At 38.1% G+C, this 16,774-nt stretch overlaps 1 protein-coding gene across 1 annotated transcript in view; it reads right to left on the reverse strand.

The window, feature by feature from the left end:
• The window catches only part of IMPG1 (interphotoreceptor matrix proteoglycan 1), a 112,312-nt gene that overhangs the window by 56,906 nt on the left and 38,632 nt on the right, over positions 1-16,774 (reverse strand). Inside the window, 5 exon segments of the mRNA XM_008588773.1 lie at positions 5,541-5,619; positions 6,505-6,581; positions 7,870-8,117; positions 9,486-9,506; positions 14,714-14,772. Coding sequence (XP_008586995.1) covers positions 5,541-5,619; positions 6,505-6,581; positions 7,870-8,117; positions 9,486-9,506; positions 14,714-14,772 — 484 coding nt within the window.

Genomic DNA, 16,774 nt, shown 5'->3' on the forward strand with positions numbered 1-16,774 from the left:
AAATTTGGGGCAGAGCATTGAATTTCCCGAACTGAAATCTTGAAGGACAGTACCATCTCACCTGACATCTAGGTTAAAACTAGATGTACCCAAATTCGAGAGTTGGAAGGATTTCAATTTACTTTTCATCTTTCCCTGGGCATTATGGAGATGGTATCTAGGGATGGAGTGTAATGGCAAGCCTTGGCTGAACGGCCATTCCTTCCTTCATTTAGAGAACATTTTCCTCATGGCCCTCTTGGAACAATTTCTTATAAGCAGTATACTCTTGCTAAGAAAACCTTACTCTCTAGTAAGGAAGAGAAGGCAAAAATATTGATTATGGTGGCTTAAAGTTCAGCTGAGTTTTTCTTACAAATCTTTTCAAGTCTTACTATTTTCCTTTTATCCTAAAGTGGAGCAATTTCAACAACATCCTTGCCAGGCCTTTCTGATTGAGAGCTAGGATATGTAAATTTCTTGGCTAGAAGAGTGGCTTATTGCAAATTTCTTTTACTGCATGCCTACATTTGCATTAATCAGTGTGGTAGTTATATCACATGAGGGGGAGCTGATTAAAGTCCTTCAGCACTCTCATTCTGAGTATTTACCAATAAGGAACATTCCTTACATATGAGGCTATTTGGAGCTGTGTGGGGACTAACACAGAAAGGGAGCATTTTCTCCAGGAGTTTACTGAGACTCATAACACTGATAGGACCAATAAGGTTGACAGCAGTGACAAATAGTTATGAAACCTCAATCATGTGCCAGACACTACTTAGTACAAGCGTTTTAGAAAAGGAATAGGAACACATTCTTTTACTTCAGGAATTCAGTCCCAGACATGCATAGAAATACTTTCAATATTATGTGGTAAATTTTTGATGGAGATATATATGTTTTTCTACTATGCTAAGGAACAGATGGTAATTATAAATCCTTTTCAGGGAGCAGTTAGAGAAAGTGTCACAGAGGAGGTGGTATGTTAACTGAAAATTAAAGTATGAGTTAGAGGTCATCAGCCTAGAAGAATGGAAGTTTATTATAGGCACACACACAAAAATTTGTGCAAAGGCACAAAAGCATGACAAAGGATGACATATTTTGGCAATAGTGGGTAGTGTGAACAGAATTGATAGCAAAGTACTATTTCTGTATCATTGATTTAGCTCTGAGCTTCTTAGGAGACAGATTAAAAAGGGAATTAGATTATTCCCATGAATTCTGACTTTTATGGAGTTATGATGACACAAATTCATTCATTCATTCCTTCAATTCATTCAACACACATGAATTGCTGGTGAATATAGCATCTGGCTGGACACTGACGATATAGCCGTGAATAGAGACAGAGTTCAGTCCCTGACCTCATGGGATAGTAATAGCTGGTTCTATATTGAGGTCATTCAATTTAACTCATCTCACTTACGTCTTTTGAGGGAGTCAAAAGCTGAGATGAGATTAAGAAAAACTGTAATGTGTTGGTTTTAACCTATTATCTACATGAGAATAAAAGACAAAACAATGCCCAATAGAATAGCTCTGCCTAAAGTTTGCTTCTTCACTTAAAATACTGCAATTTATTAAGAAACCAGCTTACATTTTAAATTAAATATCTTCTAAGTGAAAAAGTCTGTAATTTGGGAGGGAGAACACTAAAGAGCTTCTCTCCTGACAGACGAGATGATTATTTCAATGAGTGAAAAGAAAAACGTATTGCTACTTGCAAACACCCAAACCAAACCAAACCAAAAAAGTTTCTACCCTGATGATTTAATATTATTTTTAAATGAGTTGGATGCATGTTGTGTGGAAGACAGAATATTGAGTTTCTCCTACATGCTTATGATTCTTATTTTTATGAAGTAGGAATAATCTTAACAGATAACTCTCTCTGAAAGAAAGAATGGCTTGGGTCAACTGTTCCAAAAAGTATTAATAACAGAAGGCCTTACAATTCTATACAACATAACAAATTCATTTAGTGTTCTAGAAGCATATTTTGCAAGTACTTTATCTCAAATAATTAACTACTAAATTAAATTGCACAAGATGAAAGATTTCCATGAGTGCTTTACAGAGATTTTAATGGCTTGGTGGGCGTTTGGTGACATTAACCTTAAAAATTTTCCAGGTTAAAATTATCTCACTAATGCCATGGTGCAGACATTTGAAGTCCTAATTTTCATTTTACCTGTGCATGGGAGAAACACTGAATTGTTTTATGAGGGAGGGAAGCCTTGGTCTTGTCTGGAATGCTTTTTTTTTTTTTGCTTTTTCTCATGTGGGATAAGTATGATAACTTTGTGTCAGGGATGTTCCTAGTTTGGGTCTTCATTTTTCATTAAGAAATATCATTTCTATTTCCAGCAGGGCTGATTATGAAAGCATATGGATCTGCCCTTAATTGGCAGAATATTTGCAGTCCAGGCCCATGTCAGCAAATATAACTCTTCATGCTCAATACTAATTAAAAGCTCAGTTATGAGATATAATTTTTACTTACAGAGCATTGACTGAAGTTTATACAGCACATTCATTTCTCTAAATACCCTAAAATCAATCCTTGAATAAAGGCAGACTGTTAGAGCCTTGCCCTTCTTAGAATTGCTGCATTAAACTGGGCTCTGGCATTCATTGCCCATCTATAGTGAGGGCCTTAAAGGAAACACCTGACATTGATTTTACACAGTAGAAAGGTCGATGAGGACAGGACATAGTCTACCATAACTCAGACTGTCCTCCTTATGAGGACCCATTGGAGAATTTTTCTTCTAAGCAATTGTCATGCTGTAAGCATCCAGATCTAAATTACATGACTGATTGTGTTTTCTTCCTTGCACAGCCTGCTAAGAAGCTCGGAGCCAAATCATGAACCACCTAAAGTAAACTTATAGAATTTTATGGTGTTCATTTTGTGTACAATTTTCCCTACAGAGTTATCTGATTAAAAAAAATTATTGAGGTGAAACTCACATAACATAATTAAGTATCTTAAAATGAATGATTCAGTGGATTTAGTACATTTACAGTGTTGTGCAATCACCAACTCTGTCTAGTTCCAAAACATTTCCATTTCACCAAATGTCATCTCTGTTTTATCTTCTTGTCCATTTTTCTCTCAATTCTTTAAAATAAAATCTTATTGTATTACGTCCATGTCTGTAAATCACCACAAATCTCTTTTTTGGTAATCAGGTGAGATTTTAATAAATGAATTTTAAAAATTTAATAACAATCCCCACTGCAGGAGATTGAGGAGTTGTCGTCAGGGAATGTGAGAACCAGGAAGGAGATATTTGTGGAAGCCAAATGAAGGAATTTCAAGAAGGGAGGAGTCAATGAGAGCCACAGGCCAGAAATGTTGAATAAAATGAAGATGGAAACGAGGCTGCTACCCTGATTAGTTAGGAAGTCATCTGTGACTTTTGCGAAGGTTGTGTCACTGTAACGTGTGGTTAGAGGTGAAACTTTGTAGTGATTAGGAGAGAGAGAGCAGAGACTCAGAGCCCAGACTATACAGAAAAATTCACAGAGCTGTGAAATAGAGAGAAGCGGCTGTGGCTTGAGGGCAAAGCAAGTTTGAATTTTTTTAAAGGATGGGGCTACTTAAGCCAAATATACTGTAATAGGTTGAGAAAACTTGAATAACGGTCCTGGCTCTGTGGCTAGCTATGGTGTGACCTTGAGCAAGACCCTCCCATCTTTAGGCTTGGTTTTCTCATCTGTGAAACACAGTGGCTTAACTAAAGTATCGTTAAGATTCCTTTCAGCTTTAGCGTTCTATGGTGTATGAATGGAAGGAATGTACAAATAAAATGAGAATAATAAAGCAATTTTGAAAGTACAATAATGCTTTCATCATAGATATACTATCATTTTTATTAATCTACCTGAAATGCTGATCTTTTAAGGAGGTTTCACAATACGATAAAGGAAAAGAACCTCGTGAGTATTTAATATCAATTATTTCACCAAAAGTTTTGTTTTGTTTTGTCCAACCTACTCTAAAATGATTTGGAAGTCAAAATAGTGGTTGATGTGGGTTGTGGGTAATTATAAATAGCCATAAATTCTTTGATACTTCTTCCATCAAGAGGTAAGGTCTGTGTTCCTTCCTTTAAATCTAGATGGACTCTGTAGCTGCCCAGCCATTAGACTGTGAGGAGGTGATGCTATTTCTGGGCCCTTAAGAGATTGGCATACTGACTCTTTGAACCCTGCTGCCATGCTGTGAAGAAACCCAAGCAGCCCTGTAGAGAGGCCTGTGTAGAAGAGAAATGAGGCCCTTAGCCAACACTCTGGGTGAGCACTCACTTGCCAGGCATTTCAGTACCAGTTGAGATATTTCAGCTGACAAACATGGAACAGAGAAGATCTGTCCCTACTGACCTCTGCCCAAATTTCAGATTTATGGGCAAAATAAGTGATTGTTGTTTTAAGTCACTAATTTTAGGGGTTGTTTGTAATACAGAAGTAGATAACTGTGTGAAGAAGTTAACATTTATTCACTGTTAATCTCATGTAAACCAAATCCAATTTGTATAGGTGGTTCTGCTATCATGCCTCATGCAGTGTATGCATTCCTGAAACACCCTGCATTGCATAGAATCACATACTAATTACACACATGGTTTATTGGGAAAATAGGGTTGAGGCAGATTACTCAAAACATGTAGAATATTGTAAAGACAACCCTAATTAAAATAATAACAATCCTATTAAAAAATACCAGCCATAACAAATCTCCACTGGCATTTGAACTTTGAATCACAGTGTATCCTTATCAGTCTTGTGTCCTGGAGCTTGTGTTTCTTTAAAAACACTTTTACTTGTAGTTTCACCAGAGAGCTCTATAAGGTAGAAGACATAGTGGTTCTAGGAGCCACTAAATCAGCCACTTCTTGCACTAAGAAAAAAGCTCTTCTGCAGAATTTTTAGTTTTTTTCTTCCCCTAAGGTCTTCATATATTGCTAAATATTTCCCTTTAATTGTGAGAAAGTTTGATCCTATTGCCTCAAAAATTTACCTTCTTGGAAATTCAGAAGTGAATCAACAGGACTTTAGCGTTTACTGGCATCTCCTTATTTGTCAACTATACATGAGCTAATTTGCACTAGAGAAACACATGTAGCAGACCAGACAGTGGCAAAGGTCAGCCTGTAGGAGACATATAGGAATAAGTATCGTGATTGTAAAGGCCCAGTCCTCTGTTGTTGTAGCCCCTTGTCCTGGACTTGGGCCTTATGACTTACCTTGTCCTGATGGACTCTCGTTTTTGAAGCCCAGAAGAGATTCTCGTTCTTGATGGGCAGCAGTTGAGCAGGACGGTCAATGCTCTCTGTGGGACTGGGAGCTAGAGCTAAGGAAGGACACTAGGGATGTCCTCTTCAGAGGGGGTGGTTCAATGGACTGCTCTTCTGTTGGAAATGCTGGTGAGAGCAAACCTTCTCCTGAGATGAGGATGACTTTGTCACTGGTCTTTGAGGCAATGTCCTAGACAGATTCCTCAAAGAGGATGTTGTCATCTAACATAGATTTTGTGGGAAGAAACTCACCAAGTGGGCCATGCTCTGCTCTGTCCACTGTCTCAAGCCTGGGCTCACCAAGAGGAAGTTCTGGACTAAAAGTAGCATCCTGAGGAGTGAATTTAGAAAGACAGATGTTGAGAAGGATCATATCTCCCTGTATGAGAAGGGCTATACTTGACATTTAATTGTTATTTAAATTTAAGCAAATCATTTTGTAGCTGACTTGAATCTACTATGGAGGAAGGATCTGATGTAGAAATATGTTCTGAAAGGATAACATGCATTGATACAGTGGTAAAATATGATTTGATTTATTGGCTTCTTGGATAACTGCGTTTGCCTGAATAGGATTAACTAATAACTGAAAAACTTTGAATTGTGTCAATCATGTTAGAATTTATGAATTCTTTTATTTCAAGAGGGAATAGAGCTTAGTCAATGTTTTTACTTACAAACACCCCAGTGACAACTCTTGGCATAAGTTAAATGAACATAGCTTTGAGTTAAATATCAAAATTATTACTGAATTTATTACTTTTACTTTCTAAAACATTAATTTGTACTTGTCAACCCCCCATAAGTAAACACATAGATAAGACATTAAGACTTAAAAACAAATTTATATATTGTTTATATTTATTTCTGAAAGTCAAAGTTAAATAATATATTCTGCTTTAATTATTCTTTTCAGTTCATGGAAATGTGTGTGTTTTATCAAAAGCAGAGCACATCCTGACTCTAATTGAAACCAAGATTTAACTAAATTAAAGACAGCTTTGAATTTTAGGATATTTGAAATGCAAGTTGCATTACATTTCTTTAATATAAATTCTGAAAGTGGGCTAACCAACTACTGCCTGTAAAAAACAGAAAAGAATTATAATTAGCATTGCAAAGGGGATTTTACTCTGTTCAGTCCTTAAGCTGGTTTTTTGATGGAAGGTTTTGAGGCTTTGTTCCTATTTGAAGAACAAAAGGACAAAAAACTTACCTTTGTGATATCAGCAAGGGGTGTAGGCAGCCCTGATTGGGTGTCAGAATCGGAGCCTGGCAGTGACCCAATAATTTCTGTGGGTGAAAGATCACAAGGTTTGGGTATATCGTTCATTTTTCTTTTGTGGTTGGGGCAATAAAACAGTCAAAGTTGAAAAATGTGGCAATAATCAGTTCTTAAAGAGTAGTACAACAAATCATTAAGAAATCAGAAAAAAATAACACACACAAAAAAACCGGTCATTAATCTGAATGACATATTGAAAGACAGGGGCTGCGTCTTGCATATTTATGTAATAAAAATTGTTATTAAAGTGGATTTTTAGGGTCTTCAGTTTTATTCTACAGATTTGGACCAGGCAGGCAGACCTATATAAAAATATGACTAAGCTGATAAAAAAAAAGGAAAGGCTAGAATGAATACTGGAACCAATGACCATTTGTGGAAACTTATTTCCATCTTGAGGCCTGATTCTCAGAAAACCCCAGAGGGCTCAAAAAAGAGATGAACCCAGGGTCTCTGAGATGAGTCTGAAGTGGACTGTTTCTTACTTACACGGTTCCCTGAGACCCGTATGACGTTTTCCAGTGTTAAGAGCTTGCCTATCTAAACCAGAAAAATAGAACTGGCAGAGAATGACAGTTTCATGCCATCTTGCACAAAAAAGGCATATCCAGTATCCATCCATTTTGCCATCTACTGAGGAGTTCCAGACTCCTGGGTCTCTCCAGGCACCCTCTGAGGATCCTGAGTGGGCCTGATTATCTTGTTGACCTCTTTAGATACACTCTCCCCTCCTCTCCCTTCTACTTTCTGCTCCAGGAAGTTGACTTACATGGACTATATCAACATTCCTTGCCCTCTGTCTATGGAATGGCTTAGATCATCAGGTAACTCTATGGGCTTAAATGTAGTCATGAAGCCTTGCTGCTTCTAGCCCTAGGGAGCTTCCCTATTCCATTGGGTAGAGGCAAACCTTTATATTAATCCCTTTATCAAACTCTCCCTCAAATTATCCTAATTTGAATGTGCCCTCTGTTTCCTACTGGGACCTGACCAATTTACTAGATGAGGAAACTGTCCATGGCTTCTATTGTCTGTCCATTGTTCACCTGGACTGAAATGAAATGCTTGGATTCTCCCAGAGCTTTCCTTGGTATGAAGTGGACTCCAAAGGCTCATTAAAGTAGACACAGGAGAGAGTGTGGAAAGACAGAAATGGTACCATCCATGGTGTGCCTGTCACAGTAATGACTGACTTTACAAGACCCAAGTTAAAATGAGAGTTTCCAAGAGACATTCACACTTCCTATTCTGTCTGTCAAAATAAGGATAAATAGAGCTGTGCAATCACCAACTGACCATCAGTGAACTGAATTGTCCCCACATTCAAGGATTGGTCTTCCTCTAGTACTCTGCTGATCAGCTTTCTGAGATCTGCAGCTGTCACATAGATTTCTGGTTGCTTATCTTCTTCCATGGTTCCCTGATGGGCTCCTTCACTTTCAATTTTGTTGGAATCAAAAGACAGGAAGTCACTTGCAGGGCTTTTTGCTTCTGTGCGGTCTCTCTTAAAGATGGCCGTAAGTTGCATCTCTGTAGAGCTTGAACTGTGGACAGGAGAGGACACATTGCACCCAAAGCCATTGTTATATGCCTTGTAAAGAGAGTCACTATGTTGTTACAATGCTTTAGAACTGCTTCAACCTCTTTCCTGACGGGCTGTTAAAGAATATCCCACGTTAAAACATTTCAGTGTTTATCAAAAACTTGAAATGCAGAAAAAGAATTGACATATATTTTAGTTTTGAAATAGAATTCCAGTATGGAAATTAAGTCCAGCTTGAAGGAGGCTTACTAACTGAATCAAATGATCATAAATTTTTACTTTAGGTCTTTATGAAAAAGTGTTAATTGTCAAGAGTTGCTGGTACTGACCAGTGTTTTTGGTGGACTTATAAATCATGCAGTGCTAATCAGGAAGAGGGATGAATAGTCCTTTCTTCTACAAACAGCCTCCTTTGGGAAGGTCTATGGAATAACAATATGGGACATAGCAGAGGGACAGTGGTATATGCATGTGGTAACCAAGCTACAGCTTCAATTCTTAAGGCTATTTCTCTTCTACTATTTTTCCCAAGAAGCATTTTTTAATTAAAAATGAAACTCTAAATGAAATGAAGCAATCTTTCTCCTCAAGCTGCTTTTAAAATAATAGAAGGAAGGTGAGAGGAAGTGGTACACGATTATCTGTATTTATTAACATACTTATTAATTCAATGCCTTTTCATGTAAAAATGAATTAGGATTCTCCTTACCTCTGTCCTCTAAAATCAGGTTTTACCTTTTAGTTCATGACATAAATCCACACTGAGGGATGCAGAAGTGTTTTAAAGGCCACAGGAACTGATAATGTATATTCTTGGAAGTTCTTCAGGCCACACAATCAGTCAGAGTCTACAATTCATTGTTTCACTAGTCGATTATAGGAGCCAAAGCTGGATTCTTATTGCTGAGCTCTCTGAGGTATAGCGGGTACTTTAACTAATTCAAACTGACGTTGGAACCAATGAGCAAATTAATTTCTCTGCTCTATTGCAGACTTAGGTTGGCTGCATGTATGTGTGTGCATTCAAACAGAAAACTTCCAATCACAAATGACATTTAAGAAATAATAAAAGCATGCTTGCATCACGGGTATGTGTTCATGTTTTTCTAATTAGACCTTGAGTTTTATAGAATCCTCTTTAGTTGTTCAAGTCAATGTTTACCTGCTTATCTCACATAGTGACTTTGACTAGAGAGTTTTTTTTTAACTACTGAGTAATTAATCAATTGCTTCCATTTAAATAAGAAACCATCAAAAAGTCATTGGCTTATTCCAGACATTATATGTAAAATTATTTGCACAAAATCAGCATATAAATTTGTGGGGAAAATGCACTATATTTTGAAACGTAAAAAAAAGTCCACATTACCCATCTCTTTCTTTCTTTGGTCTTCATTTCATCATACACAATGGGAACATGCAAGGGAGAAGAATTTTTAAGACATTTATTAAGACATTCAATGAATTATTTCAGATACAAAAAAAGTTTTCTTCCTTTTCTTTTATTTTTTCCCATCAGAATTTGGATGTGACCGGTAACGGGATCACAACCCTCAGTGTTGCGCCCGCACCGCGCTCAACCAGTGAGCGGACCGGTCTCTACATGGGATCCGAACCCTTGGTGGGAGCACCACCACACTCCCAAGCGCCGCACTCTACCGAGTGCGCCACCGGGCTGGCCCCTATCCTATACATCTTACATTTTAGGTGATGCTGGTGCCAGAGAGTTTTTAAAAAGTATTTTGTAAGTGGACTTCTCACCTCCTGAGTGGCATTAAATGTTTAGTTCATTCCTGAAGGTAATTTATCTGAGGCTGAGCTCTTGCAACTGGTATTTTGTTGACTAGTTGTTGAATTGCTTTAATCAGTAAGCTTTGAGGGATTGGTTCAATTCACCGTGGGACAGCTTTCAAGAGAAACAGCCACTTGTTTACTGAGTGGGTGGTCTGCGCTAGGCAGTTTACATACATTCTCATTTAATCCTTTTGACAACACAATCCCCACTTCACTGATAAAGGAGCAGGCACTGAGAAGGTAGGAGAGTGGCAGTCAGCATTCAAACCCTGGCCTGTCTGACCTCAAGTGTGGGCCCATTTTGTCATGCCACCCCATTTGTACCTGAAAAAAGGCCATTTGGTCACCAAACTGACTAAGGCATTTTGGACTCTTCTGGGCATATGTACTAATTTAGTTCAGAAGCTACATTAAGTTTTCTTCCTCTAGATTTCAAATGGTAGTTGCTAACAAAGACAGTTTACACATATGATGGGATTAGTCTTGTTGCTCTTTCTGCCTGGAGTATGAGTTCATCAAACTTTCATCTCCTGATGTAACATGACTGAAATGGAAATGATACAGACATGCTACAACTTCCCTTTTGTGGACGCAAGGGAGACTCTCTATCTTACTAGTGCTGCTCTGCAGGGAGGGACTTCCTTCTCTACCAACCAGACATTCCAGAGCCTGCCTCTTGTTTGTTTTCAGCAATAGTTTGCAATCCATGAACTTCCAGAGAAAGGCTGGGCTTCCTGAGCCAACACCCTAGTCCTGCTAATTTTAAAAAGATGCTTTACTGAGGTTTCATTATTGTAAACAGACCAGATATATTTAAGGTATAAAATTCAATAAGTTTGATACTATACACCTGTGAAATCATTACCATGATCAAGATCATGAGCATATTTATCACCCCCAGAGCTCTACTCAGGTGCATTATAATCTTTCCCTGCCACCCCTCTCTGCCTCATCTTCCCAAGCAACTACTGATCTGTTTTCTGTTACTATAAAATAGTTTGCATTTTCTAGAATTTAATATAAATGGAATCATAATGTATGTTTGTCTGGTTTTTTTTTCACTCAACACAATTATTTTGAGATGTACCCATGTTGTTTTGTATTTCTATAGTTCATTTCTTTGTTGAGAAATAGTATATAGTAAGAATATGCTACAATTTATCAATTGTCCTGTGGATGGACATTTGAGTTGTTTCTAGTTCTTGGCTATTACAAATAAAGATATTATAAATATTTGTGCACAAGTCTTTGAAGGAGTATACTGTACAACTAAATTGAAAGATTGTTAATAGTTTTTCATCTTTGCTGTAAGGGATAAAGCAATATTTAAAGTGGACATTTTACTGGTATAAAAACAGACCAATAGACCATTGGAACAGAATAGAGAGCCCAGAAATAAACCCATACTCTCACAGCCAACTGATTTTAGACAAAGATGCCAAAAATATACACTGGGGAAAGGACAGACTTGTCAAATGGTGCTGGGAAAACTGGATATCCACATGCAGAAGATCAAAACTGGACCCCTATCTCTCACCATACACAAAAATCAACTCAAAATGGACTAAAGACCTAAATTTAAGACCCAAAGCTATAAAACTACTAGAAGAAAACATAGGGAAAACACTACAGGAAATGGGAGTGGCAGAGTTTTTCGGAGCAAGATTACACCAGGCACAGGCAACTAAAGCAAAAATAGACAATGGGATCACATCAAACCTAAAAGCTTCTGCACAGCAAGTGACACAATCAACAAAGTGAAGAGACAACCTACAGAATGGGAGAAAGTGTTTGCAAACTACATACCAGAAAAGGGGCTAATATCCAGAATATATAAGGAACGTAGCCAAAAACCAAATAACCCAATTAAGAAATGGGCAAAGGACCTGAACAGACATTTCTCAAAAGAAGACATACAAATGGCCAACAGGCATGTGAGAAAATGCTCAATATCACTAAACATCAGGGCAATGCAAATTAAAACCACAGTGAGGTATCATCTCACTCCAGTTAGAATGGCTATTGTCAACAAGACAGAAAATAACAAATGCTGGCAAAGATGTGGAGAAAAGGGAACTCTCCTACATTGTTGGTAGGAATGTAAATTGGTACAGCCATTGTGGAAAACGATATGGAGATTCCTCAGAGAACTAAAAATAGATCTACCTTATGACTTGGCTATCTCCCTACCTAAAGGAAATGAAATCAATATATCAAAAAGGCACCTGCGCTCCCATGTTCATCTCAACAATATTCACAATAGCCAAGAGATGGAATCAACCTAAATGCCTATCAATGGATGAATGGATAAAAAACTGTGGTATAAGTACACAATGGAATACTATTCAGCTATACAAAAAATGAAATCCTGTCATTTGTAGCAACATGGATGGAACTAGAAACTATCATATTAAGTGAAGTAAGTCAGGTACAGAAAGAAATATTGCATGACCTCCCTCATATGTGGAATCAAAAAAAAGGAGAGAAAGAAAAAGTTGTTCTCATAGAAGTAGAGTAGAATAATGGTTACTAGAGGCTGGGAGGGGAGAACAGGGGAGGAGGAGGGTGGACTAATGGGTATGAAACTGTGCTATCTGTCCTAAGTCAATCATTGTGCAGTATATGCATATATTGAAACAACACACTGTACCCCACAAATATATACAAGAAAAGTTAAGATAAAAAATTTAAAAAATTAATAAAGTGGATCTTTCACTGTTCATCCTTATAATTGTGTTAATAATAGATGTCCTAACTTATTCCCAGTTAAAAGAATTGAATGACGGGGCCGGCCCGGTGGCGCACTGGATAAGTGCGCCGCTTGGGAAGCGCGGCGGCGCTCCCGCCTGAGGGTTCGGATCCCACATACAGACCGGTTCCCACTCACTGGCTGAGCGAGGCGCGGGAGCAACGCTGAGGGTTGCGATCCCGTTGCCGGTCCCCGGTCCGGTACGGGGGCAACACTGAGGGTTGCGATCCGTTGCCGGACACGGAAAAAGACAAAAATGACAAAAAAGAATTGAATGACGTCACTGATATAAAGGTATTTGTTAAATTGCAAATCAGCCTTTATAGGCTGAAGGAAAGAATACCCAGAGGCTCATAATCTTCTCAGTCTTCGGTGGGGATCTGGTCCCACAAGAAAGCAATTTCCTTCATAATAAGTTTACTTCACAATATTCTGAGTATTGTTATTGGTGATTAAAAGCTTGCTATGTTGATAAGCATGTTGTTTATCGTATTCAGGGGCCAACATATTTTCTGGTGAACTAAGTCTTCATGACAAAATGAAAATCATTGGAAAAATGTGATTAAACTTACTTTATAAGCATTTTGGCAGAAATAAGAATAAATTCTTACAGAGATAAGCAATTGGGAAAGATTCATCTTCAAGTATTTTGAAAATTTTCACCTGGCAAACTTTCATTACCTAACATTTTGGTTTTCTTCTGAAATAGATTTTTTAAAATTAGTTTTTCATTTATCAAAGGGAGGGGATAATGAGCATTTGAACATTCACCAAGAGAACTATTCTTATCATTTCCTTCAGCTTTAAATTAAGAATTTGTTCCTTAACTGCAGTGATTTATCCAGAAGAACTTGCCATCTATACAGAATATTTTCCTATCAACTTTTATTTTTCTCTAATCCATCTGATTTCACATGGAATTCTGTAGAGCAGCATCTTGAAATAAAGAAAAATGAGCCTGTTTTGGTAAATATTAAGGGTTTCATTTTTTATAAATTTCACTTTTCAATATTTGCTTCTTCTGGAGTTATACAGATCCTAGAAGCCTGATAGCTTTGGAAGAAATAAGCCTTTAGCGCTCCCCTAGAAGCCATTCTTTATGAGTCTGAGGAGCCTTGTTCTGTGTACCTTCTTCAAGACAACAGACAGCAAAGGAGCCAGGGTGAACTTGCTGTGAGGCCTGCTGTCCCTGATTTGCAAATCTCCCTTGGGTTGTGGAATCTCATTCTGCTCATACCAGGACTGATATTTTTCGAGTACATTAAGCAAACAAACAAGAAACCTTTTTATGATCCTGCCTGTAGATGTTTTGAATAATGAAAACTTAAAAAAAAGTAAAAATTCTTGCCAAAAATCATGAGCCCACATTAGAGTGTGGATGCTAGTGGGTACAGGCTTGCTTGTGCCAAAGCTGTGGGAACATGATTGAACCCTGCTTTAGTGTGTCACTATTTTATGATTTCACTTATTTTATTTAAAATTTTAATTTAATAATTTTGAGTGGTAATACATTACTATAGTTCAGACATTAAAATGATTGAAAAGGTATACTTTGGGAAGTCTTGCTTCCACTCCTGTCCCTGTCCACCCCATTCCTCCAATCCCCTATCTCCATAGAGATCACTTTGTGTTAGGGTCACCTGTCTCCATCGGGCAGCATGATTGGTTTAAACTATGATAGGAAACCAGGTAATCAGACACCAAGGTGCTAAATTGCTACTTTTTTTGATCTGTCTCTACTGAGTGAGGTGTTTTCCTAAGAGGTTCATTGGTAACAACATTGCCAAGGACAGTAGATGAGCTCTCTGTAGAGCGCAGTATTTCTAATGCCTGGAAGAGGAAGGAAAACAGCTCCTGTGTTACCTCTTAAAACTCACCTAGAGTCACGCTCTAACTAGACAATTCCTTTATCTGAAATGTATTCAGTTTTGAGGATTTGGCAGAGCTGAACAGTTGGGGGAAGAGGGACCTCGTAGTCCTTATGACATTGCCTTTAAAAGGAGCTAGGGGGAAAGTAATTTAAAAGTTGAGAAGAGTCCGATTCTCTTACTTACCTAAATCCTAACACATGGATTTCTTTGAATCCTGGAACTTTCTTAAATGCCTTTTGCATCTGCAGAGAGAAAGAAATTTATGAAATACTCTGGTTCTACTCAGTCAGACCTATTCTAACTGAAAAAGCCTAAACACTTTTGATGAGTTAGGGGGAAAAATGAAAATGGAAAATTAAAACAATGAACGAGGCCAAACTCTTTGTTCTCAGTTATTTCTGAAACCCAGAAGAAAGTATCTTGCTAGTTATTTAAAAGCTATAATTGGGTAGCTCTGACCTGCTTTAATGGTTACTTTACATAAAATGTAAAATAACTTTAAGGCGGCATTTGAAGAAAACTATTTTTTTAATGGAAAATAATACATTTTTATTTTTATTTAAAAAAGTACATACATAAAGTTCATACATAATAATTGTACATATTTATAGGGTACATGTCGTATTTTGATATTTTTGTAACTGTATTTTTGTAGCCATTAATCAACCTCTACTTCTGTGAGATCAATTTTTTTAATATCCCACATGTGAGTGAGAACATGTGGTATTTGTCTTTCTTTGCCTGGATTCTTTCACTTAAAGTGTGTAGGAAACATTTTTGGCAACAGGATTTTGACTTATGCACACTAGTAATATAATATTTTCTGTCTGTAACTATAGTTAACTATAACATATTAACTATAATGTTTTCTGAATTGAATTATATAATTTGGAAAGTATTTATACTGTTAAAGATATTATTAAATTCAAAATAGCTGCTGTACTTAACGAAAAGGGTAAAAACAGATTCTAATCTAATTGATTAGATTTGCTTAGATTCATGGAGACATCACAATAAATTTCCTTAATTAATTTGACCTTGCTCATGAGGCTAGTTATCAGAATATTTTACAATGGTGCTGCACCCATCTACTCCCTGACCCACCACAGCCTGGCTTCTTCTGCTCCTGGATTCTCCCAGGAGAGAGGGCTCTCTGCAGGCCACTGTCTCTTGGCTCTCTCCAAATCCAGTAGCATTTTCTGTTCCTCCTCCATAGTATCCCTGCTCTTTCCAGGTTCTTCGTCCATCTCTCTGACCACTCTCTTAGTCTTCTTTGCTCCATCCCAGTCTGGTCTTCACTCTCTGCTTTAAATTTAAGGAGTCTGCAAATTTCCATCCTCAGCCTCCTCATCGCACTCACTGTCCCATTTACTCCACAAGCTCCATTGCAGGCACTGTGCTGCGCCCTGGGGACCCTGTCACAGAGACTGGTACTCCCCCATCTAGCTTTCTCATAGGAAGACAGGGAGGCAAAAGAGACTAAGAGGAGGAGATAGTAGCTTAGTAGTGAAACTTGAGAGTAAAAGCAGAGTGGAAGGTGAGGCTGAGCAGGAGAGCAGGGACTTGGCCCTGTCCTCCCTTCCTTGTCTCCCTTTCCTTTTCCTCTCGTTGGGTAATCTCATTTTCTCCCATGGCTTCAATGATCACCAGATACACCTGAACAACCTTGAGTTCTTCACATGAATATCCCAACATTTGCCCTTAAATAGACCTGCCCAAACCAGAGTCATTTTCTTCCTCCTAAATTTGCCTTTCTTCTCGACCTTTCTGTCTCAGTCAGGGTCATGAGCACTTATTGTCTTCCAGGCCAGAAAGCCCAGCATCCCTAGATACCTTCTCTCTATGCTCTTCACATGAGGCCACCAACTCCTGTTAGTTCAAATCTTGCAGTGTCTTTTGTTTCCATTGTGCTGTTCTTCATCTCATGGCTGGCACCTGCTCCCCATCTCCCCTCCTGCACTGTTGAAATGGATTTCTGGATGCGTGTGGGAGAAGGAAGCAGAAATGTCTTCTGGGTGTGTTGGCATGGGGGAAGGGATTGGCATCTCTCTGACTACTATTTTTTCCTTAGATTCCATTTCTGTTGCTCTTCACTAAAAATGCCTTGATGGGCTGCACCGCCTATTGAATAAGGTCCAGTTCTTTAGAATGACATTTAAGCCCTCCTGTACATCCCCCTCCTCCTGGCTACCTTACTATTTACACTTCCTGCCATCCTCCTCCTCTTGGCCAATATCGTGTCCT

Source organism: Galeopterus variegatus, unplaced genomic scaffold (assembly GCF_000696425.1).
Source record: "Galeopterus variegatus unplaced genomic scaffold, G_variegatus-3.0.2 Scaffold5027, whole genome shotgun sequence".
Classification (NCBI taxonomy): Eukaryota; Metazoa; Chordata; class Mammalia; order Dermoptera; family Cynocephalidae; genus Galeopterus; species Galeopterus variegatus.